This window comes from Ovis aries, chromosome 22 (assembly GCF_016772045.2).
Source record: "Ovis aries strain OAR_USU_Benz2616 breed Rambouillet chromosome 22, ARS-UI_Ramb_v3.0, whole genome shotgun sequence".
Classification (NCBI taxonomy): Eukaryota; Metazoa; Chordata; class Mammalia; order Artiodactyla; family Bovidae; genus Ovis; species Ovis aries.
Genome location: NC_056075.1, coordinates 23,059,979 through 23,082,151, shown reverse-complemented (window position 1 = coordinate 23,082,151; position 22,173 = coordinate 23,059,979). Strand labels below are relative to the sequence as shown.

General features: G+C 48.3%; 1 protein-coding gene across 4 annotated transcripts; it reads right to left on the bottom strand.

The window, feature by feature from the left end:
• Window positions 1-4,141: 4,141 nt before the first annotated feature.
• On the bottom strand, window positions 4,142-21,994 carry SFXN2 (sideroflexin 2). 4 transcript variants are annotated; one of them, XM_042238855.2, is made up of 13 exons: window positions 21,925-21,994; window positions 14,316-14,460; window positions 13,835-13,996; window positions 13,484-13,654; window positions 12,292-12,390; window positions 11,482-11,557; window positions 11,076-11,161; window positions 9,744-9,804; window positions 9,327-9,393; window positions 8,692-8,741; window positions 8,344-8,393; window positions 6,286-6,333; window positions 4,142-5,427 (listed from the first exon to the last, which is right to left on the bottom strand). In XM_042238855.2, exons 3-13 carry the CDS (start codon window positions 13,993-13,995, stop codon window positions 5,328-5,330), a joined length of 969 nt encoding a protein of 322 aa, XP_042094789.1. In that variant the 5' UTR covers window position 13,996; window positions 14,316-14,460; window positions 21,925-21,994; the 3' UTR covers window positions 4,142-5,327. The 4 variants fall into 4 exon arrangements, with proteins under 4 accessions (XP_042094789.1, XP_004020198.1, XP_011958252.1 ...); XM_004020149.6 differs by lacking the exon at window positions 14,316-14,460; XM_012102862.5 differs by lacking the exons at window positions 13,484-13,654; window positions 14,316-14,460.
• Between the last annotated feature and the right edge of the window lie 179 nt (window positions 21,995-22,173).

Below are 22,173 nucleotides of genomic sequence, written 5' to 3'. Positions count from 1 at the left end.
GAAATTCTATTGACTCTACCTCAGAAATAGCTCCAGTGTTTCAACCTGTTTTCTCATTTTCTGGCTAAATACAGACAGGCTTCCTGCTGCCCAGCCAGTTGCTAATTCTTCCTTTTTGAATATCTTTCACAGGTCAGAACACGGGTGCTCTACTACCTAAAAGCCATTGTCTCAGGGCTTCCCCTCTCAAAATATTTCAACTACCTACAGAATTTATCATCCAAACTTACCAGTATGGTCCTTTCTGTGTCCTGGCCCCTGCATACTTCTTTATCTCACCTACTGCCATTGCGTTTTCTGCACGCTCTGCTCACTCCCCACAGTTAAGAGATCCTCAGCGTACTGTGCTAGACAATACACTTAACTTCATTTGCACATTCAGTTCAGTTGCTCAGTTGTGTCCAACTCTTTGCGACCCCATGAATCGCAGCATGCCAGGCCTCCCTGTCCATCACCAACTCCCAGAGTTCACTCAGACTCACGTCCATCGAGTCAGGGATGCCATCCAGCCATCTCATCCTCTGTCGGACCCTTCTCCTCCTGACCCCAATCCCTCCCAGCATCAGTCTTTTCCAATGAGTCAACTCTTCGCATGAGGTGGCCAAAGTATTGGAGTTTCAGCTTTAGCATCATTCCTTCCAAAGAAATCCCAGGGCTGATCTCCTTCAGAATGGACTGGTTGGATCTCCTTGCAGTCCAAGGGACCCTCAAGAGTCTTCTCCAACACCACAGTTCAAAAGCATCAATTCTTCGGCACTCAGCCTTCTTCACAGTCCAACTCTCACATCCATACCTGACTACTGGAAAAACCATAGCCTTGACTAGACGGACCTTAGTCGGCAAAGTCATGTCTCTGCTTTTGAATATGCTCTCTAGGTTGGTCATAACTTTTCTTCCAAGGAGTAAGCGTCTTTTAATTTCATGGCTGCAGTCACCATCTGAAGTGATTTTGGAGCCCAAAAAAACAAAGTCTGACACTGTGTCCACTGTTTCCCCATCTATTTCCCATGAAGTGATGGGACCGGATGCCATGATCTTCGTTTTCTGAATGTTGAGCTTTAAGCCAACTTTTTCACTCTCCACTTTCACTTGCTGTGCTTATTAGCTCAGTGGTGTCCCCCTCTTTGGGACCCCATGGACTATAGCCCCCCAGGCTCCTTTGTCCATGAGGATTCTCCAGGCAAGAATACTGGACTGGGTTGCCATGCCTTCCTCCAGGGCATCTTCCCAACTCAGGGATGGAAGCCAGGTCTCCTGTGTTGTGGGCTCATTCTTTACTATCTGAGCCACCAGGGAAGCCCAAATACACATACAGTTTCCCCTTTATAAATTCCCAGTTCCCGCCCTCTTGTTTCTTCTGAATTTACAAAACCCCACACAGTGTATCTACAGTTTCTACCTGCCTGACCCATCCCACTAAATTTATAGCTTTTTGTATGGCCATACCATGTCTTACTCATTTTCCTTTTTTTCAAAAGAAATCTCTATAACCACGTACAGGGCCCAACCATGAGCTCAATCAATATTGGGAAAATAAACAAATGAAGACTCACAGCAGACAAGCCAGCTTCCTTTAGCTGACAATTTCCTCTCAAAAGCCTGCCAAAGCATTTTAGAGCCTGGCTGCGTCTAGCCCACAGCTGAGCCCAAGGGAGTTTGTTCTTGGCTTAAATGGCGGCAAAGCAGGAAACAAGTAAGTGAAGAAATTGGTTCCGTCTCTATGTTGATCCTACTTTCCCAAGTGCTGCAAAGAGTGACAAGTATTTTTGCCAATCTTAAATTTCTTAGAAATGCATCCATTCCACAATCAAACTCCCTAGAGGAGAAGAAAAGATCGAATAACAGGCAGGGGCCATATTATTCTCTTAGCACAGAGTCTCAATCCCGGCCTCAAGGAGTTTTAAGTCCTCCACAAAAAAGTCAGATATCATGGGTGGCCAAAAAGCACACAAAAAGATGCCTGACATCACTAATTGTTAGAGAAATGCAAATCAAAACTACAATGAGGTATTCCCTCACACCAGTCAGAATGATCATCCAAAAAAAAAAAAACCAAAAAATTTACAAACAAAAAATGATGGAGAAGCTGTGGAGAAAAGGGAACCCTCCTATACTGTTGGTGGGAATGTAAATTTGTACAGCTGTTATGGAGAACAACATGAAGGTTCCTTAAAAAACTAGAACAAAATAATGCCACTTGCAGCAACATGGATGGATCGAGAGATTGTCATATTCAGTGAAATAAGTCAGACACAGAAAGACAAATACCATATGATATCACTTATAGTAGAATCTTAAAAAAAAAAAAAAAAAAGAAGGGTCCAAATACTTATTCACAAAACAGAAGTAGAGTGACAGACGCAGAAACAAACTTATGATCAATAGGGAATATGCAGGGGAAGGGATAAATTGGGGGATTGGGATTGACATATACATATTAGTATATATAAAACAGATAACTAATAAGGTCCCACTGTATAGCAGAGGGAACGCGACTCAATACTCTATAATGACCTATATGGGAAAAGAACCTTAAAAAAGAGTAGATACATGTATAACTGATTGACTTTGCTGGACTCCTGAAACTAACACAACACTATAAATCAACTATACTTCAACAAAATTTTAATTTAAAAAAAAAAAAAAAAAAGGCCAAACATCATTATCAATAGGCAACTCCAAAGGTTCCAATTTGACAAACAGAAAGGAATTCTGTCCTTTCTCAACTTCCTTTTCTCTCTTTACCTGAGCTTGAACTGAGCTCCAGGACAGGACAAACATGACACCCTGCCCAGTTTGAACTAGAACTTCTCACCCTGAGACATTTTAGTCACCCTCATCACCTCGTTCCACACCTATAGGAGCCAACTCAAAGAAATGGGAGGCTTTTACAAGATAGAACTGAGATGCAGTTTGAATGAACTTTTTAATCTGCCTCTAAACAGCAGTAACTCTCTACTCCAGACTTTTCCAAGAGTAATCATCTATGAAGAAAGGAGGAATGCCAGGAGGCTTAAGGAACTCGAAAAGTAAGACGGCTGCAGATTCTTGAAAGAACCTCAGCTCAGAATTGCTGCCGAGTTCCGGCCAGCTCTGGTAATGTTTTTCCTATTTGCCTTTGGAACTGAGCAAAGCTGAAGGCAAATCTCCTGTCCCAAGGAAGCCAGCTCCAAAGACATAGGCTTTTCTGCTATCAGCCCAAATTAAGTTGCACATGTTACAGAAGAGCTGAACTTTGAAAATACTGAGTGAAAGAAGTCAGACACAGAAGACCACATACTGTATGAGTCCATCTATATGAAATGTCCAGAATAGGTTAATCCATAGTGACAGAAGATAGATGAGAGGTTGCCAGGGACTAGGGGATGAGGATGTAATGAATGATTACTAATGAGTACAGAGCTTCTTTCAGGAATAACGAAAATATTCTGGAATTAGAGAGTAATGACAGTTGCATGACATTATGAGTATGTTAAAAACCACTAACTGTATCTTTCAAAGGATGAACTTCATGTTTTGTGAACTGTATTTTAATTTTTTTTAATAGGGGAAAAATCAAACTGCTGTCAGTACTTTGACCTCAAGGAGGAGGCCCTTTCTCTTCAGAGCAGGGGTCCTTCAAAGTGGTCTGCAAACTAACAGCATCAGCATCACAATTACCAGACACACAAAGCCACAGGCTCCGTCCCAGCCCCACAGAATTAGAAGTTCTAGGGAGGGTGCCCTATAACCTGTGTTTTGAGAAGCCCTGCGGGTGAATCTCAGACATGTTTCTTCGGAACCATTACTCCAGAGTAGGGGACACTGTGTAGGGGCCCAAATAGTAAATATTTTCGGTTTTGCATGCCACCCCCTCAGGGTCTTACACATTCTTCTTTTTTCACAACCTTTCAAAAATTTAAAAGCCATTCTCAGCTCCCAGGAACACAAAAACAGGCAGATCTGGCCCCCCAAGCCATGGTTTGCCAGCTCTCGCCCTCAAGCAACACTTCCAGTCCAGCGAACACTCTAGAGCCTCCAGCAAAGGCAGGTAGATTTTTCCTCCATAATAACAGACAAACAATGGCCTCTCAGCACCAGACAGGTTCCCCTTAGAGTTGTGATACCCTCCTCCATGCCAAGGCCAAAGTAAGAACAGATCTTGCTTTCCGTCTGGGTTTTATTAACTCAGTGTGCAGACAGTTCATCGTGCTCTTTCAAGAAATGTATTCGATTGACAGTGATACCCTCTGATCAATCAGTAAATTCTACTAGACAAAACGCATAGACATTGGCCCCAGGTTGGCTACAGCAGCCCCCTCTCCCTCAAACGCTTCCAAAATAACCTAGAGCACCCTGGCAGGGAAGGGTGAGTGGCTGCACTTAGCTGTGTGTCCTTTAAGGCTCTTTGGTCCTGGTTGGTTTCCTCTCAGAGGCGTCCAAATAAAACTTCCCTTTCCTATTCAGTCCACACCAGTCTTTCTTTGGTGTTTAACCAAATAGGCTGAGGAAGGGAGGCAGCCAGGAAATTATACCCACTAAAACATGCAGTTAATGCTTACCTACGTCCTTTTTACTCATAGTCAGTGGTTTTATCTTTCAGACACAGAGAAGCAGAATCAGATATGATTTTAGGAGAACAAAGCCAGTGTCAACAGACAGGGTTTGAAGCACCATGAAAACTCTGTTGCCTCACTATGTCCTGTTTTTTTTTGGGGGGTGGGGTGGGGAGGGCGGTACGTTACACTAAAAACTCCTGGGTGCCTGATAAAAACTCTCAAGTTTAGCAAGACTCCCAAAGAAGCTTTCTGCCCAGGGGACCCTGGGGAGGAAAGTGGGCAAGAGCAAAGAGGAGGTCCAAGGTGGCCCAGCCTCTCCCCTCCTTCTTCCTGAGGGAGCCAGAACCACACCCCCTCCTGGCGGGAAGGGTGCCCTTGACTGAGAACAGACAAGGAGGAAGAGAAAGGGGGCCCTTCCTCAACCCCAGCTGGAACCAGAATCCCAGGTTTCCTAATTTTTCCAAATGGTTTACTTGAGTGTCACCCTCAGGACCTAATACCTTCTCCCTGAGCAGGGGTCTTAGCTCCTGGTCTCCAGGAGATGGGGGTTCGGGGAGAGCAGATAGAAGCCTTGGCCTCTCTCCCCTTGGTTGCTTTTATCCCCTGGAGTCCAATAAACCCAGGTACCTGGGTAGAAGCATGAGGCATCCTCCCACTGCCAGCCTCCCCCGCCCCCCCCGAATCCACGCTGGCCTGCAGGCCCTGTCGGCAAAGAGGAATGAGGTACAGGAATCCACAGCAGTTGAGGAGGAGCTGGTGTATGGACTGGTCCGTGCTGGGGTAAGGCCTTCAGAGGCCCTTATTGAAGTAGACATAAGGCACAGGTTCTCTGTACTTGGCCTTGATGGTGTCCTGGAGCTCGGGTTCCAGATAGGAAACCGGCAATTCACTGAGAAGAGAGAAGGGTGTTATGAGCCTGCCACCTGGACGAACAGCAAATAACCCTGAGATAAAATCCAACATAGTTGCCACCTCTAAGAAGCCCTTGCCCATTTTTTCCATCAGAATTACAAATGGTTTCTATACAGCACAGTATGTTGCTTTTTACTTTTTCTTGCTTTTTACTTCTGTTGAGCTCTGACTTCATTCTCCCTAGTGCCAAACATCTACCTTCTCAAAGACTGTGTTCTGTGATCAGAACACAGGAGAGGTGTAGGTGACTACTGAGTTGGGAGTACTAGGAGAAGGGAGACGGGCACCTTCTCTGTATCCATTCAGGCTACGTCTGGTCTCCTGGAGTCAGTCCTCTCCACCACCCTGCCCCCTGCCACCTGTCTAATGCTTCCCTGTCCCTTTGCCATCATCTCTTCTCACCCACCCCCTGCACCCTTCCCAGGACACACAAGGGAAGCTGAGAGGTCCAAGGCATCCACCCTTCAGCAAACATCAGCCAGAGTGAGTACCTACCCTCTTGTTCGATTTCAAAGACCAGATCCAGCCAGGGGAGATGGGTCTAACAACTCAACCAGCAGGGACAGGAAGTCTCTTACTGTTCCCCTACCATCTTTCCAAGGCAGCCTGTGCTCCACTGGGAGTGAGTGACATCCCTCTGCCCCTTGGAGCTCTGTTTTGGTTTCCCATTCAACTGGAGGCAAGAGGCCCAGAGTTCACACAGACAGAGTTCACACTTGTCCCCGAACAGATGCTGCCCTGCCTGCCGCTCCCTCTCCTTCAGGAGAGTGGGCAGGTCAGGAAGAGCAGGGACAGGCAATTCAGTAAAAACAAGTGGGTAATGAACAGCTGATACCATTGCTGCGGGAACAGCCCACACGCCACTGGCACCATGAAGATGAGACTGGAAGAAAGGAGAAACCAAAGCATTAGGGGGTGTCTGGCATCTCACAGACTCATCCACACCCTGTGGCTGAGATTCCCCAAAGGATGGGGGAGCTGAACCCAAAGTTCCTCTCCCTCCAACCCTGTTCCTGGTCTCTTGGCGCCTGGAGACTCACTCCAGCACGGGATAAAACCAGCCCCCTGCACCCCTCACCCCCATCCATCCATCATTCTCACAGATGGGAATGGAGACACCAGGAGAGTGTGAGCAGCGGCACTCATAGCCACAGGCGCCCTCTGGTGTTCAGGGAAAGCAGGAGGGGTGTGAACTCGGGGTCAGGCTCCTGTACTTGCTGAACCCCAGGTTGTTGGAGAACAGTGAGGGCAGAGCCTCTGGAACTTCATGGGGCACACAAGGAATTCTAGGAGCTTGTTCAAACGCAGTGCTAATTCAGCAGGTCCAGGAAAGGGCTTGAATCTTTATTCTCACAAGTTCTCAGAGGATGTGGGCCCAGGACTGTATTTTACAGAATCTGGGATTCTAACAGACCTGGGTTCGAGTCCCAGCTCTGCCACTTCTTAGCTGTGCCATCTGGGGCAAGCCCCCTCTGAGCCAGCGGAGGGAGGGCAAGAGTCCCTACTCGGCAGGGTTACTGCAAGGGTTAAACAAGGTAACACACGGGACACATTCAGCCCATGGTATGTAACCACTCCCTCAGTGGCAAATCAATTCGCAGAAGACACTCTGGCGGGGACTTCTCTGGTGGTTCAGTGGTAAAGAATCTGCCAGCCAGCGTAGGAGACATGGGTTTGATCCTTGATCCAGGAAGATCCCACATGCCTTGGAACGACTAAGCCCAGGCACCTCTGACTACCAAACCTGTGCTCTAGAGCCCGGGAGTCGTAACTACTGAGCCCGCTCACCCTCGAGCCCGTGCTCCGTAACAAGAGGAGCCACTGCCATGAGAAGCCCGTGCACTGCAACTAGAGAGTAGCCCCTGCTCACTGCAACTAGAGAAAAGCCTGCACAGCGGGAAAAAAAAGAAGACAGTCTGCCATAATGTTAGACTTACTAAGGATCCAATCTCAGCTCCAGAAATTACCAACTAGAGATGCTTGGGCAAGTCTCTTCATCTGGGAAAGGAGACGCTGACAGTATGTATACCTCGAGGGCTCAGGGAATCAGGTGAAACTATAGACGTGAAACATCAGCACAGTGGGGGCACACAGGAAACATCCAATACACATGAGCTTAGGTTGTGGTCATTAGCTCACGACCTCACAAAGCACGATGAATGCTGGGACTTGTCCAGTCCAGGGCAGGCACCTAAGACCGCTGCCGGGAGTCATGGTGCTTTCTGCCCATGCGAGCCTGGGACACGTGACGGGCCCAGGCTGTGTCACTTTTCATCTCACCGTATTCGGATGTATTCAGATATAACTGACATGTGCATGAGTGCATGCTAAGTCACTTCAGTCATGTGCAACTTTTTGCGACCCTATGGACTGTAGCCCACCAGGCTCCTCTGTCCATGGGATTCTCCAGGCAAGAATCCTGGAGTGGGTTGCCATGCCTTCCCCTCCAGGGGACCTTCCCGACCCAGGGATTGAACCCGCATCTCTTATGTCTCCTGCACTGGCGGGCAAGTCCTTCACCACTGGTGTCACCTAAATTCACCACTGGTGTGAGCTGACCCTTCTGTCACCTCACATAATTCTTATTTCCCTTTTGTGGTGGGATGATCTTATCATTGTTGTCTCTCCTCTAAAACTACTGCAGACCTAAGGTTGGAGGGGAGACCCCGGGGATCGGAGGACATCCAAGGGTTCTCCTTTCCACCCCAGTGTGTGCACAGGGCCAGCCCAGTGCCCTTGGAAAGATGGGACAAGTCAGAGGGGCCACAGGTGTTCAAGCCTGGGTGCTTTTGAAGTCAGGTAAAGGAGTACATGTCTTCCCACATGGGTGACACAGGAAGACAGATTTTGAGTGCCCCACCACAGACGCCTACTAAGAAAACACGTTACTCACAAGCATCCGGACAGCACAACCTGCAAAGGTGCGTGCAGAACCCGGATTCTCTGTGCAGAAACAAAACAAAAGAGAGACCCACGTGACTTACATACTTAGAGGTGAACCCCATCGGCAAGCCAGCTAGAAACCCACAGGCAGGAAACCCTGGCTCTGCAGCGGAGGTGGGAGTCTCCTTGCTCTTAGCAGACAAGGCTGAGAATCAGACAGCCAGGGTACTGGGAGGGGCCTTCCTGGAGTGCAGTGCGGGGATGGGAACGAGATAGAAGGGTGAGAGGGTCAGGAACCCCCAGCACAGGTGTGGTTGGGGCCACCGGGCAGTGAAGGTGCAAAGCAGAGTCTACTCACCTGCACGAAGCGCAGCTTCTCCAGTCTTTCCATGAGGACCGGCAGCAGAACTAGAAGAGGTAGAGGAAAGGCTGTGATGCTTGCCCTTCTGAAGTCGGATCACAGACTGAGTGGTTCCCCCTCCTCACCCGGAAGTTCCAGAAAATACTTTTCACTGGGGAGAAGGATGTATAGGCATGGCCACACCCACTTCTTCCCCAAGTCCCAGAAGAAGGTGCTTCCCAGACTCCTCAACCTGCAGCCCTATAACCACAGGAGGATGGGTAGCATGGGCCCAGAGCACCCTTCTTACAATCAACCATCTTTCAAGCAAGTTTTGTATCCTGCTCCGTAACCTGTTCCTGCTGGAGGCAAAACCAGGACAGGGAACTTATTTTCTCTACCACTATCTCCCCAACACATTGAAGGAACTTAAGGAATATTTGTTAAATGAAAACAACTTTCTCCATCAAATCTTGATTAACTGACATTCCAGGATTTACGGTGTGACTCTCCAGTGGCTCTCGACACTCAAGCAAACCAGTCTGAGAAGAATGCCTATAGAGGCTGGGGTCCCACCCCCCACCCCAAGTGTGGCTGAGGTCTCCATCACATGAGCCAGGGTCCCCCAGGATGGGAGGGCTTCCCCGTCTTACTCATGCCAGGGGCTGCCATGGTGATCCGAGAAATAACCACTTGAGTGATGCCTATGGCTGCAGCTCTCTGAGGACAGAAAAAAGTTAGCTGTCAGTTATGACTTTATGCGGAATCCACAGGCTGCACCAGAGGGCTGGGCCAGGGTCAAAGTCACGGTCAAGTCTGAGCTGGTAAATGGGAAGGGATGGACCTGTCAGGGGTTAAGTGACCATACCTGACCCTCTCCCACCCAGCCAAATTCTTACGGCTTCAGGACCAGAAATGATATGAGCAGAGATACAGAAGGAAAATCGATGAAGAAGGAGGATGGCTCCAGGGAAAAGGTTTTTAGCCCAGGCCTGCTCTGAGCGCTAAGAACAGGACAGGGTCTGAGAGGGAACTCCCTCCTCCCACCCCCAGGGCAGGCCTCTGCTCACCCGGGAATGACCGATCTCATTGTGGTTCCTGTCCTTCACACAGATTCCCCGGATGAGTTCCCTAAACACAGACAGGAGGTGCTGGATGCGGGAAAGGGGTGTGTTGGAAGCCCGCCAGTGATGTGATACACGAGAGGACCGGGGCCAGGCCATTCCAGCTCTAGGGAGCCACCTCCTGCAGCCTGGCCCTTGGAGCGGCCTTCCCCACTCCAGAGAGTGATACCGCTTTCTAGGGGAGAGGCTCAGAGAGCGAGAGCCAGGTCCCAGCTGCCTAGGCTGGATCTGGAAGCTGCAGAGCAAGTGTATGCTCCTAAGCGAGTTCCCTAGTCCTTCTGAAGACAGTTACCCTCATCTGCAAAATGGGGATAATCATGGCGCCCCTTCATAGGACTCAGTGAGGATTAAACAGGATGATGCCTGCCAAGTGCTGGGTCCAGTGCCTGACTCTATGACCCACCCAGAAACAGGAGCCGCTCTGGCTGTTATATTCAAGCCAGCACTCCATCCAAGACCAGGTGGGTGGTGGGGACTCATTCATTCGTTGGAAGGAGCAACTGGATGGGGGAGGGGAAGAGGAGTCAAGTAGAGGGTATGCGTGGCTCTTCCGTGGTGTGCTCTTTCTGCAAGGGTGATTGTGATCACTTTCCATTGACTACTAGTCCTAAGAAAATGTGCCTTACGACATCAGTGATGACCAGGAAGGCATCGATGGCAACTGTGGCAACAGTAGCTAACACTTAATATTACATTCCAGGCACTATTTTGAGCGTTTTACATCTATTACATCATTAAATTTTATAGTAGGGGAACATCTTCGCTTTCTCTAGTCAAGGAACAAAAACTGTGAGACATAGTGGGTTTCTCCTTTCCCCTTTCCTGCTGTGAAGTTTAGAGTCTGGCAGCTGGAAAACATCTATCTACCCCTCTGGCTTCCCTCAGAGCCTCTTGGTTCTGTTTTATCTTTGGATACCTTGCTCTACTGCGTTTCATTCTGTGAGCCATCCCCAGGGCTCTGGAAGTAGGCCAAGTTCACGACTTAAATACAGTTGTAGTTGAAAGGACGTGAGCTGGTGCCAAACCCCGCAGGTCCACACTAAACCTCCAAATCCATTCAGAGAATGACTCCCACAGCATTCATCACAGACGAAACCCAGGTTACCTGTCCCTCCTGCAGCCATCACTGTTGGAGCCGCCTGTCCTCGGAGAACCTCTGAAAGTGCAGCCCTGCCCACCCCCACCTCAGCCGCCAAAGCCACCCTCTGCCTTGGTCTCCTGCCCTTTCCCTGCTGGCCCTTGCGGCTTACAGGGAGGAAAAGGGCTCCCTGTACTCACTGCTGGCGCATCATGGGGATGTTGACACAGTTGGCTGCAGCCACGGCAGCAAAGGGCACCCAGCGGCCCACCAGGGGTGGAGCTCTCTGTGGGGGAAGAGGACAAGGGGAGTAGGTCAGGTCCCTGGAAGATGGGGGTGGAAGGGGCTTTAGGACGATAAAATAAGAAATCAGACCTCACTACCGCCACATATCCTGACACCCAGCCAGGGCACCCAAAGTCCCTCAAAGGCCCGAGAAAAACCAATGTGGGACAGCCCTGCTGAACTTCCCACTGCTTGGCTAGGCTCTGACCCAAACCCAGCTCTTCCAGTCTGGGAAACCACCCATACCTGGGGAAAAAAGTTTTCCCTAGGACTTTGCTGCCCCCTTGTGACCACCATGTCCATAGCAGCCCCAGACCGTACCTTTGTCAACATGTTCATGCCCACAGCAGTGGCCACTGCAGTGGTGGTGGCTGTGATGTAGGAAACACCCATCTGCCTAGTGGAGGAGAGAGACGTTTGGGAGTGGGGACTCCAGGTGCCTGAGGGCAGGACCAAAGCTTGAGTGATAAAGGCTGGAATTGTGGCTTCTTGCCTGAAAACCTTGGCTTCAGCTTGGGATCTCCCTCCAACTCATTCAGATTCTCCTTTCAGTATGTTAAACACACCAAGTGCCTGCCTGCTCAGAACCTCGGCACACTGCCCCTCCCTCTCCTGGGAATCTTTCCCCGGGCTCTTGCATGGCTAAATCCTTACCTTTCAAAACTCAGCTGAAATGTCAGCTCTGCAGAAAGGACTTCCCTGACCGGCCTATCTGTACAGAGGTCCTTCTGCTGTTCTCCAGCATGTCATCTATTTATTTCCTTAATGGCAGCTATCACAGACTGAGATCATTATGCTTATTTTCCTAAAAAGACCTTAAACTCCAGAGACCACACGTCTTACTCAAATGTATCCCCCGCCCCTAGAACCCTACCCAACACCTAATACACACTCTAGACATGATTGTAGCATGAATGAATGAGTGAATGTTGAATTCATCTAGGAAGAAGATACTCTCCTAGTCCGCCTAATACTTCCAAACCCTGAAAAGAAACCTGGTCACCCAAACCAGGGCAGGCCCCACCCAGGGAGGACAGACAGCCCCGGAACCCCTTAAGAAGGGCTGCTCCCCCTCAAGGCAAGAAGGCAGCTCCAGGCCCACACAGACAGCCAGGGGTTCAGGCCTCCTACCTGACCGATGTGGGGGAAGCCGCATTCCTGTTGGTATAGTTGACTAAGGCATTGAAGGACTGGTTCACCCACTGCCAGAAGATCACTGCCGGCATCGTCCTACCAGGAGAGAGACCGGGAGAGGCAAAGAGGTGGGAGGGCTTGGGGACACCAATCAAACCTGCCACTCCCCAGGCCGTTCCCATGCTGTTTCCTGCTCTTCTGCACTGGCTGCCCCTCTGCCTGGAACATCCACACCCCCAGCCTCTTGGTATATGGCTGAATCCTGCTCTCTGGAGAGATCTCTTCTTCCTTGGAACCTTCCTGACCCTTCCCCTGTCCTTTCTGAGACACAGTTAGTCATTCTATGATGTCTGATCCCACCACCCCATATCCTGCCCCCAGCCTACCACTCCGCAAGCTAGACCAACTGTTTCCTTCTTGGTTTCAACAAAACTGGGTGCTCCTTGAGGGGTGGGCTTCCCTGGTAGCTCAGACAGTAAAGAATCTGTTTGCCGTCCGGGAGCCCCAGGTTCTATCCCTGGGTCAGGAAGATCCCCTGGAAGAGGGCATGGCAACCCACTCCAGTATTCTTGCCTTGAGAAGTCTATGGACAGAGGAGCCTGGTGACCTACAGTTCATGGTGTCACAAAGAGTCGGACACAACTGAGAGACTAACATTTTTACTTTCTATCTGGTCCAAGGTCTGGCTCGACAATTGGCTAACCAAATGCATTAGGGAGGGAAGAGGGGCAGGGAAAAGAGGAAGGGGAACAGAGAAAGTGTTCTTTCTCCAACTGGACTGAAAGTGTCTTCCCATTTTTTAATTTTTTGGATATTATGTTATAAAAATACACTAAATTCATTGTTGAATAAGTACTTTTTAAAGGAACAGAAGAGTTCAGTCATTAAGTCCTAGAGAAAACTGCCTCAGTTCATATAACCAGGCACCACTATTTCCTGGCTGGTGCACTTGGGCAAGTTACATAACCTCTGTAGAACTGCAGGTCTTCATCTGTAAAATGAAGATGAAAACAGTACCTCTCTGTAGGGCTGCTGAGACTAAATGAGGTGATATATGCGAACAATTGAACACAGTGTCTGGTATCTGGTAAGGAATCAATAAAGACGGCTATTACTATGATCCTACTATGGCTCCCTCCCTAGCAGGTCTAAGTGGTGCCCCTGGCGCTGCCTTGCTCCCCAGTCGCACCTGTAGAACTGGAGCATGAAGCCCGTGATGATCATGCCACCGGGGACCTGGAAGGACATCCGCCCAATGACGTTCATCTTGTCCCCAGTGTCAGGGTGGAAGGCTGAGTCGTACAGCTTCTTAGCATAGAAAAGCTGCTCCACCTGGGTGCCCGGGGGCACAGTCCCCATCCTGTCACCCAAAGACAATAGGCCGGTGTTACCTCCCAACCTCCACCCTGAGGCATCCTGCTCTTGGCTCCCCCACCTCCCTGAGCTCTCTGACTATCCCCTCATCTTCCATTTCCACCTCTCCCCTAGGGCACCCACCGATGCTGCCCCAGTGCACCCGGCCTGTCCCCCAGCCGCTCACCTGCTCTGCTCCACCATCACTTTGGCCCAGTCTAGCTCCCGCTCTGGTACCAGGACCGTGCGGGGGTCCGTGATATTGAAGAAATGCTTCACCCGCCCCAGGAAAGTGCACTGGTCCCAACGGGGGGCATCGATGTTAAAGTCAGACAGATCAGCCTCCATCCTGCCCATACACAAAATTGTGAACTTCAGAACAGAGGAAAAACGAAGACTGTCCCCCCAATCAAAACCTTCCCCAGAGGCCCTTAGCACCTCCCACTATAGGAGACGGACAGCTCACCCCAGCCGCTAGCATCATCCCACTCAGGTCAGGAAGAGCCCAGTGAACTTTCACCCATCTGGGCCACTAGACACCAAATGTTTCCTGAGTGCCTGCCAGTGGCCAGCCCAGGGCATGATCATGCTGGGGGCAAGACAGGGGGAAGGGACAATACAGGGTCTGTCCTTGGGGAGCTGAGTCTGACTGGGGAACAAGAGCCCACCTGTGGAACAGCAGATAACACAGAGGGCTACGATGAACACAAGATGAGAGGAGGCTGAGTTGGGGACGGGATCACAAAAATCAAGGGGGTGCTTCCCAAAAGAGGTGGAATGTGGGTGAAGCCCCAGAAGGTAGGAGAGATCTATCTGCAGGAGAAGAGGCATGGGGTCACTTCAAAAGTTGAAACAGTCACAGATAAAGACAGAAATGGGGTCTTCCCTGGTGGTCCAGTGACTAAGACTCCTAAGGCAGGGAGTCCGTTTTTGTTTCCTGGTCAGGAATTGGATCCCACATGCCACGAAGAGTTTGTATTTCACAATGAAAAGTCCTGAGTGCCACAACTGAAGATCCCACATGGTGCAAAGATCCACATACCACAATGAAGACCCAGCACAGCTGAATAAATAAATAAACACGTATTTTGAAAAACTGAATGGTTTCCCTGGTGGTCCAGTGGTTAAAAGTCCCCCTGACAATGCAGAGGATACAGGTTCAATCCCTGCTAAGGGAAGACCTCATATGCTATGGGGCAACTAAGCCCATGCGCTGTTAACTACTGAGCCCACATGCCTTATAGCCCATGCTCCACAATGGCACAGCAATAAGAAGTCAGTGCACCACAGCTAGAGAGTAGCCCCTGCTTGTCACAACCAGAGAAAGCCTGTACACAGCAATAAAGACCCAGTGCAGCCAAAAATAAAATAAATAAATCTTTACCTAAAAAAAAAAAAAATGAAGGAATGACAACAATGCTATATAGATGGGATGGAGAAGCTGGGAAGACTCTAAGGTACTTGGACTACCCGTGATGTAGGACAGTATAATTTGAAAGTCGGCTTGGATTAGTTGTAAATATATACGGCAAACTTTTGGGCAACTGCTAAAAAAAACTTTCAAAAGACATATGATCTATATGCCAGAGAGGAGAAAAAAGTAGAGTCATGTAAAAAAGCTATGGCTTTTGAACTTCTGCCTGAAAGTTTCAGGAAGCCACTAACAAATTTTTGGAAGAGTGATAAGATTAGATGTGTAGTTTAGATAGATCAGTCTAGGCAACTACATGGAAGTAAACAGGGTGTGGCAAGACCTCAGGGGACACAGAGACCAGCTGGAAGGGAACCCCCAATAATCCAGGCAAGAAGAAATGGGGCTCAAGTGAACCCAGACGCACCAGAACTGGAAGGAAGACCAAAAGAAGAGAAGCTTTTAAAGTAGCCAGATCTGAGGATATGCCAAGTGGTTGGGTATAGCAGGAATTCTATCAGTCAGGGCTCAACAGAAACAGAATCAGTAGATCTACCTATCTGTCTGTCTACCTACCTCTTAGAATTCCTAACCTCAGGTAGGAGGGGGCCCAGCCCTTTTTTAAAGGGATTCCATCTGATTAAGTCAGGCCACCCAGGATAATCTCCCTTCACATCAATTCAAAGCCAACCAACTAGGGACTTTAATTACTTCTGCAAGATCCCTTCGCCACAGTATGTGAATCAGCACAGTGTGTGAATCAGCATTTGGTCTAATAACCAAAAGAAGGCATGGGGATGTTCAAAGTGACTACTTCTCCCTCAGCAGCCCCTCAAACTGGAAGCGGAGCAGAGAGGGAGTCCTGGTGAGTTCCTCTGGCCATCCCAAATACCTAAAGTGATACCAGGGTTTCTGATTGCTACAGTAACACGCTGAGAATACAGAAAAACTGGCTTTAAGGGAGAAAACATTCAGTTAGACTGTCCTCATGTTGAGTTTCAAGTGCTACGAGACTTCCTCAAACGCAAGAGGCTGCCATCTGTCTCAGAAAGTGAAGTCGCTCAGTCGTGTCCAACTCTGCGACCTCATGGACTGTAGCCTACCAGGGTCCTCCATCCATGGGATTTTCCAGGCCAGAATACTGGAGTGAGTGGCCATTTCCTTTCCAAGAGATCTTCCCAACCCAGGGACTGAACCTGGGTCTCCCTCAGCAGGCAGACACTCTACCGTCTGAGCCACAAGGGAAGTCCTCATGCTTCTTCTTTGCAAATGCCGGTCCAGGATGCTCTTCCTCTCCCTCTTCACTAAATAATACCTGCTCATCTGTTTTGTTTTGTTTTTTGTTTTTCCTTAAGGAATACTTTTGAGACTTAACTTCTATATCTTCTTCACTATGTCTTTGTCTTTTTTCTTGGAAAAAAAAATCACCTGACAATCTTCCATATATATTGAATTACAAGTTCACAGGCATGCCTTGAGCAAGATTTAAAAAGCAGTCTTCTTCAAAGTTTGCTGAGGTACTGCCCCCTGAAGGGCTGGCAGGCAGGAAACTGGATGCGCTGGAATGCTGAGTCGGAGGGCTGATGAAACTCACCAGGAAGCCACTGAGATTCTGGGAAGCTGCGAACAGGGATGCTGAGGGAACTCAACAGGAAGCTGCCAGGTGGGGTGTTGTTGAAACTTGACAGGAGGCAAGCACCCAGGCACCGGGAAGACTACCCCTTCCTCATCGGTGCTCCTCCAGCGCCCTCTACTGGTAGAGCTTAAAATCATATCAGAGGGCAAACGAAAAAGGTTTACAACGTCCAGGATCACAAGACACGATGAAGAAGGGTAGATTCGGAGCTAAGGAGCAATAAACTAACTGGCACTGATACACAACTGACTTTTTTTGCTTCACATCTTAGAGAATTTTCCATTTTATATATACAGCTCCATCTCATTCTTTTATATTATTACATACTATTCCATGTGCCTTGAATTCATCCTTTGGTAGACATTTGGGTTATTCTCAGTTTTTCCACTGCTGAGAGTATCCTTATACACATTATTTTGTGTATATGACAACTATATCTTTTTTTTTGCACTATGCATCATGTTGGATCTTAGTTCCCGAGTGTACATGGGAAGTTGCTTCAGTCTTGTCCGACTCTGCAAGCCCATGACCTGTAACCCACCAAGCTCCTCTGTCTGTGGGATTCTCCAGGCAAGAATACTGAGTGGGTTGCTATGCCCTCCTCCAGGGAGTCTTCCCGACCCAAGGATCAAACCCACATCTCTTATGTCTCCTGCACTGGCAGGCAGGTTCTTTACCACTAGCACCACCGGGGAAACCCCTTGGTTCCCTCCCAGACCAGGGATCAAATCTGCACCCCCTGCTTCGGAGGTGTAGTCTTAACCACTAGACAATCGGGTAAGTGCCACAACTATACCTTTAAGATAGATTTCTAGAAGTGAAATTGCTGGATCAAAGGACGTACATGTTTTAAATGAAATCTTTATAAATATAATTCAAATTGATTTTTCCACCAGTTGTATATGATAATGGTCCTTTAGTCAAACTTTTACCAAAATGGATAAATAAAACTTTTCTTTCTTTCTAATATGATGGGCAGAAACAGTATTGTTATTTTCATTTATATTTCTTTCTAAAATTTACTAAAAAAATTTGGGGGGCAGCACTGTGCAACATGTTGGATCTTAGTTCCCTTCCTAGGAATCGAACCTGTGCCCCCTGCAGTGGAAGTACAGAATCTAAACCACTGGACCATAACAGATGCTCCTAAATTGTATTTTCTTGATTCTTAATGAGATTAAGCATCTACTCATATGCTTTTGGCCATTTGTTTTTCTCATTCTGAAAACTTTAAGTTACAGAATTTTTGTAAAAATTCAGTGCCAAAGTATATAAAGTGAAAATGATAGTGGTTAACATGTTTTTTTTTTTAAAAAAAAAAACAACCTAGGTGGACTTCCCTGGTGGTTCAGTCTAAGGCTTCACACTTCCACTGCAGGGGGTGCGAGTTCAATTCTTGGTTGGAGAACCAAGATCCCGCATGCCACGTAGTGTGGCCAAAAGAAAATAATTAAAAAACAAAAGCTATCTTCTTGAGTTATACAATCATATAGATCCAAGGCACTCACAACAAAGCCAGGATTTCATATTAGAGAAAGGAAACATATGGCTGACGGAAGCCACAGACCTAATAAAGAGTAAATGTTTTATATTATATCGTAGAATGAAAGGGAATTTCTACTCAAGACATCACCTCAGTAAAGACCCATGGGTTATTACAGCTGCAAGGGAAGTTACAGCCCTCCCCCAAAAGTAGCCTTTTGCTCTGCAGAGACAGTCTGAATGATGAGCACCTACCCATCCTTCAGATCTTGGTTGAAACCTCCTTTGCTCAGAGAAGTCTCTGAAGGACCCCTTCCTCCCTCTCATGCACTGCTATGAGTTCCTGGCTCTGTACTTGTCTTTCAGAGCCATGCCATGTGTGATACGCTGTGGTTTTACCTGAATTAATGCCCACCATCCCCCACTAGGCCATAAGCTCCTTGAAGCCAGGAATGTGTCCATTGCTCACCACCGTTGCCTCAATGCCTAGCATAGCAGTTCGAGTATTTGCTAAAGAAGAGGTCTAGTCTGTAGACAACTGGATATTTAGGCTTAAAACCCAGCATGGAGATCAGGGTTAGAAGTAAAACAGTGAGGGAGCAACATGGGGGTGGGTTAAGATAAAGTTTTCCAAAGAGAAAATGCAGACTGGGAAGAGCAGTGATCTTCCAGGAAATATCCAGGAAGACCACTATATTTAAAAGGTAACCCATCAAAAATCTGAGAACAACTAGAGAGGGAGCAGGCAGAAGCAGCCAACAGATGAGGCAGAGCGAGAGCAGACATCGACTTTTAGACTGTTCGTTAAGGTTGGGGAGACGTCCCCCTCTCACACCCTACCAGAGCCCAGGAGAAGCTCCAGGCTCTGTCCTTTAAGGACAGGCTGACGTGGCTCCTGCAGGGGGGCTGGTCCAAAGACCAAAGGCATTTCACCCAGTCCCAGCTGAAGCCAGGAGGGGGAAAGAGTTCCCTTTATTCTAGAGGAAAGAAAAACAGTAAGCCTTGACTTATAGAGCCCCACACTTGCACCAGATGGAGACAGTCCCAATGCTATGCCTCCCCTTCAACACACACACACACAACACACACACTTCTCAGCCATCCCTCTCCACTCTCAACTGAACAGTCCAACACTGGAAAATCCTCTTTCTTTCACAGTGAAAGCACTTCTACCATGAAGGGGTAAACATTTGCTAAGTCATGTAAGAATCTTTGCCTTCATTACCAAGGAACATCCCTGTCCTGTCTTATGTAAAACATAAAAGGAAAAAAATTTAAATTCTATGTCTTAACATTTTTCCCATTCCATTGGCCCCCAAAGGGGACAGTTCTGTGATTCCTCCAGGGCAAACTCAAGCCCTTCGGGTACATAATCCCATAGTATCCTGACCTCGTTTGCAGCACGTGGGGCTTTTGTAATTGTCACTTTCTTGGTGTTTATTAGTGTAAAATCTGCCTCCCCTGACAGACTGTAAGGTGCACGCTATAGTCCTCATCTACCCTCTAAAAACACTTACTGCCTGCCTGGAATGCATTCCAACTTATTCTTGGGTTCTCCAGGCATCAAGGATGTCCCCTACATCTTGTCTTTTTTTGTCAAAGTCAGAACCTGCCTTCTTTACAAAAGTAATAACAGGCTTTCTTTCATGAAGATGCAAACTGTCTATCCTTCCTATACTGAGTCCTACTGGTCGCTGAGTTTTCAGCAGTTACATTCCCTCTTCCTATACAAGCCATATCTAATACTTCCTAAAAAGATGACTATGATATGATATCCAGGGTTCCCCTACAGGGAATGGCGGGAAGGTGGAAATCAAACAGGTGACTGACCAATACTTCCCTTTCCTTCCAGGATTAGAGAATGTCACAGCTCAAAAACATTAGGGATCCAAGATCTCAGCTTACAGATGAAGAAACTGATGCTGAGGAGGTTCCCATGCATTGAGCTAGCATGGTGAGCGTTTATGGCATACATGGTCCTGCACTGTGGCAGATACAAATGTGAGCAGGAAACACATCTAGTCCTATTTATCCAATAATCCAAACATTACAGCTAGGGCCATATTTTCCCAAGATTATAAGACTTAGACAGGAATTCCTTGACGGTCCAGCAGTTAGGACGCCACCCTTCACTGCCGAGGGGGCAGTGCAGAGTGGACCAAAAAAAAAAAAAAAAAGAGAGAGAGACCACAAAGTCACAAGGCTTAGTCACCTAGACAGGTCCTCTTATCCACTAAAAGGTGTTTGTCTCAAGAAAGAGAAAAGGAGGGAAGAGGGGAAAATATTGAAAAAATTATGTAACCTACTACCTCTCCTTAAGCAATGCTCGTCCTTCCAGGGAGAGCTGATTTTCTCAAGCAGATAGTATCAGAGTTTGGGAAACAGGCTTTCCAAACTCTTCTAGAGTATCCTTTTGCAAGGGTAGGGGAAGCACCCAAGATCTCCTATTTGAATCCCCTACTAGGGGGAAAAACAAAACATCATTGCTAGTACTCCCATCAGAGGAAGATCAAGGCAGTCCAAGACTCAAACAGTTCAAACACAAAGTCCACTAAGATGTCAAGGGCTGGTGTCAAGGCTACCTAGCTCAACCTGGAGAATGAGACTAATAATTAAACCAGCAGGCCCTGGTAGTATATGCCTATGTACAATCAAATGACCCCCTGGCAGCCATGATGTTAGACTCCAGGCAATTTTGGAAGAGAAGTCTGCTTTGCCTTTTTCACAGAAGAACCAGCAGGCTAGAGATAGGTGGAAACTTTACTTGAATGCATAAAATGTTAAGAACCATTCAGGGAAAATCTGCCTTCATTCCAACGATCTTAACTAGGCTGAAAACCTGCTGGTCTTAAAAGCAGCAAAGCCCAAAACCTGGAGGAAACTATTAACAATAGCTAAGCCCAAGGACTTTCCAGGCATTCCAGTGGTGAAGACTCTGCTTCCACTGCAAGGGCACAGGTTCGATCCCTGCTTGGGAAACAAAGATCCCCACATGCCACGCATGGAGCAGCCAAAAATAATAATTCCTCAAGAGTCAGAAAGTACTGGATTCAGGTCCCCACTCTAACCCTTAAAATAATCAATTTCTAGGGCTGTGAGAATGAAGTGAAATCTTGTATGAAAACCATCTCACTAGGAAGGATGTGATTTCCATGAGGGCCGATTTAGCCCCCTGCTGTGTCTCCAGAGTCTAGACTAAGAGCTGGCACAAATATGGTAATTCTTCTCTGCATGGGGAAGGGGTGGGAAATAGCACCCACAATCTCTCTCATTCTTTCTTGTCTAGAAGTGGAGGCCCATTTTTGCCTCCTTCAGGGCTGCAGACGGCGCACCGACCCTGCCAACTTAGTTCAGCAAAACCATCCATTCCAAACACCTTTCACCCCCGTAAGCGATCACCTCATCCCAGCCCTCACGGCCAGTCCTCAGGCAGCTTCTTGCCCTCCGGTAGGCAGCCTCCCACCACCAGGACTCCTCCAGCCTGGATTCTAACACGGATGTGTGCAGACGAGCGAGCAACCCATGACGCCCCCGCTCCTCAGCCTGGCACACGAAGGTACTGGAGGCCATAAGGGGTCCACAGGTAGCTCCTTCTCTTGCCACGTGGCTTTGGCAGGTGCAAGCCCAGCCCGCGCCGCAGCCTCGCCTGGGCAGAGTCAAGACAGAAATGCAAACTCCCTCCTGGGATCTGGGGAATAAAACCTGGCACAGGTAGATGTTGCAGGAGGCGTCCTCTCAAGATCCTTACCTGGACCCGGGAGAAACAGACTGACACAGCTGCTTCCAGAAGCAGCCCGCTTTGGCAGCCAAGCCAGGATGCACTTCTGGCCTCCGCCCGGGAACCTCCCCTCGCCCCGCCCGCACGCCCTCCCTCTGGACCAATCACAAGCCGGGTGGCCCCCGGCAGCCACGTGGGCGAGGTTTCACCATTCCCCAGGTCTGTGCAGCCCGCCGCCTTCTCCCGCCTCTCCAGCAGCCCGCCTGCGCAGTGGGAGGG

Excerpts from the sequence above, each read along its gene's own strand:
- SFXN2 (XM_015103391.3), bottom strand. The coding sequence starts at position 14,004 with ATGGGCAGGATGGAGGCTGATCTGTCTGACTTTAACATCGATGCCCCC. Across the intron at positions 13,655-13,834 it reads GTGATGGTGGAGCAGAGCAG|GATGGGGACTGTGCCCCCGG; the intron begins GTGAGCGGCTGG and ends TTTGGGTGACAG. Across the intron at positions 5,428-6,285 it reads GGGCTGTTCCCGCAGCAATG|TGAATTGCCGGTTTCCTATC; the intron begins GTATCAGCTGTT and ends CTCTCTTCTCAG.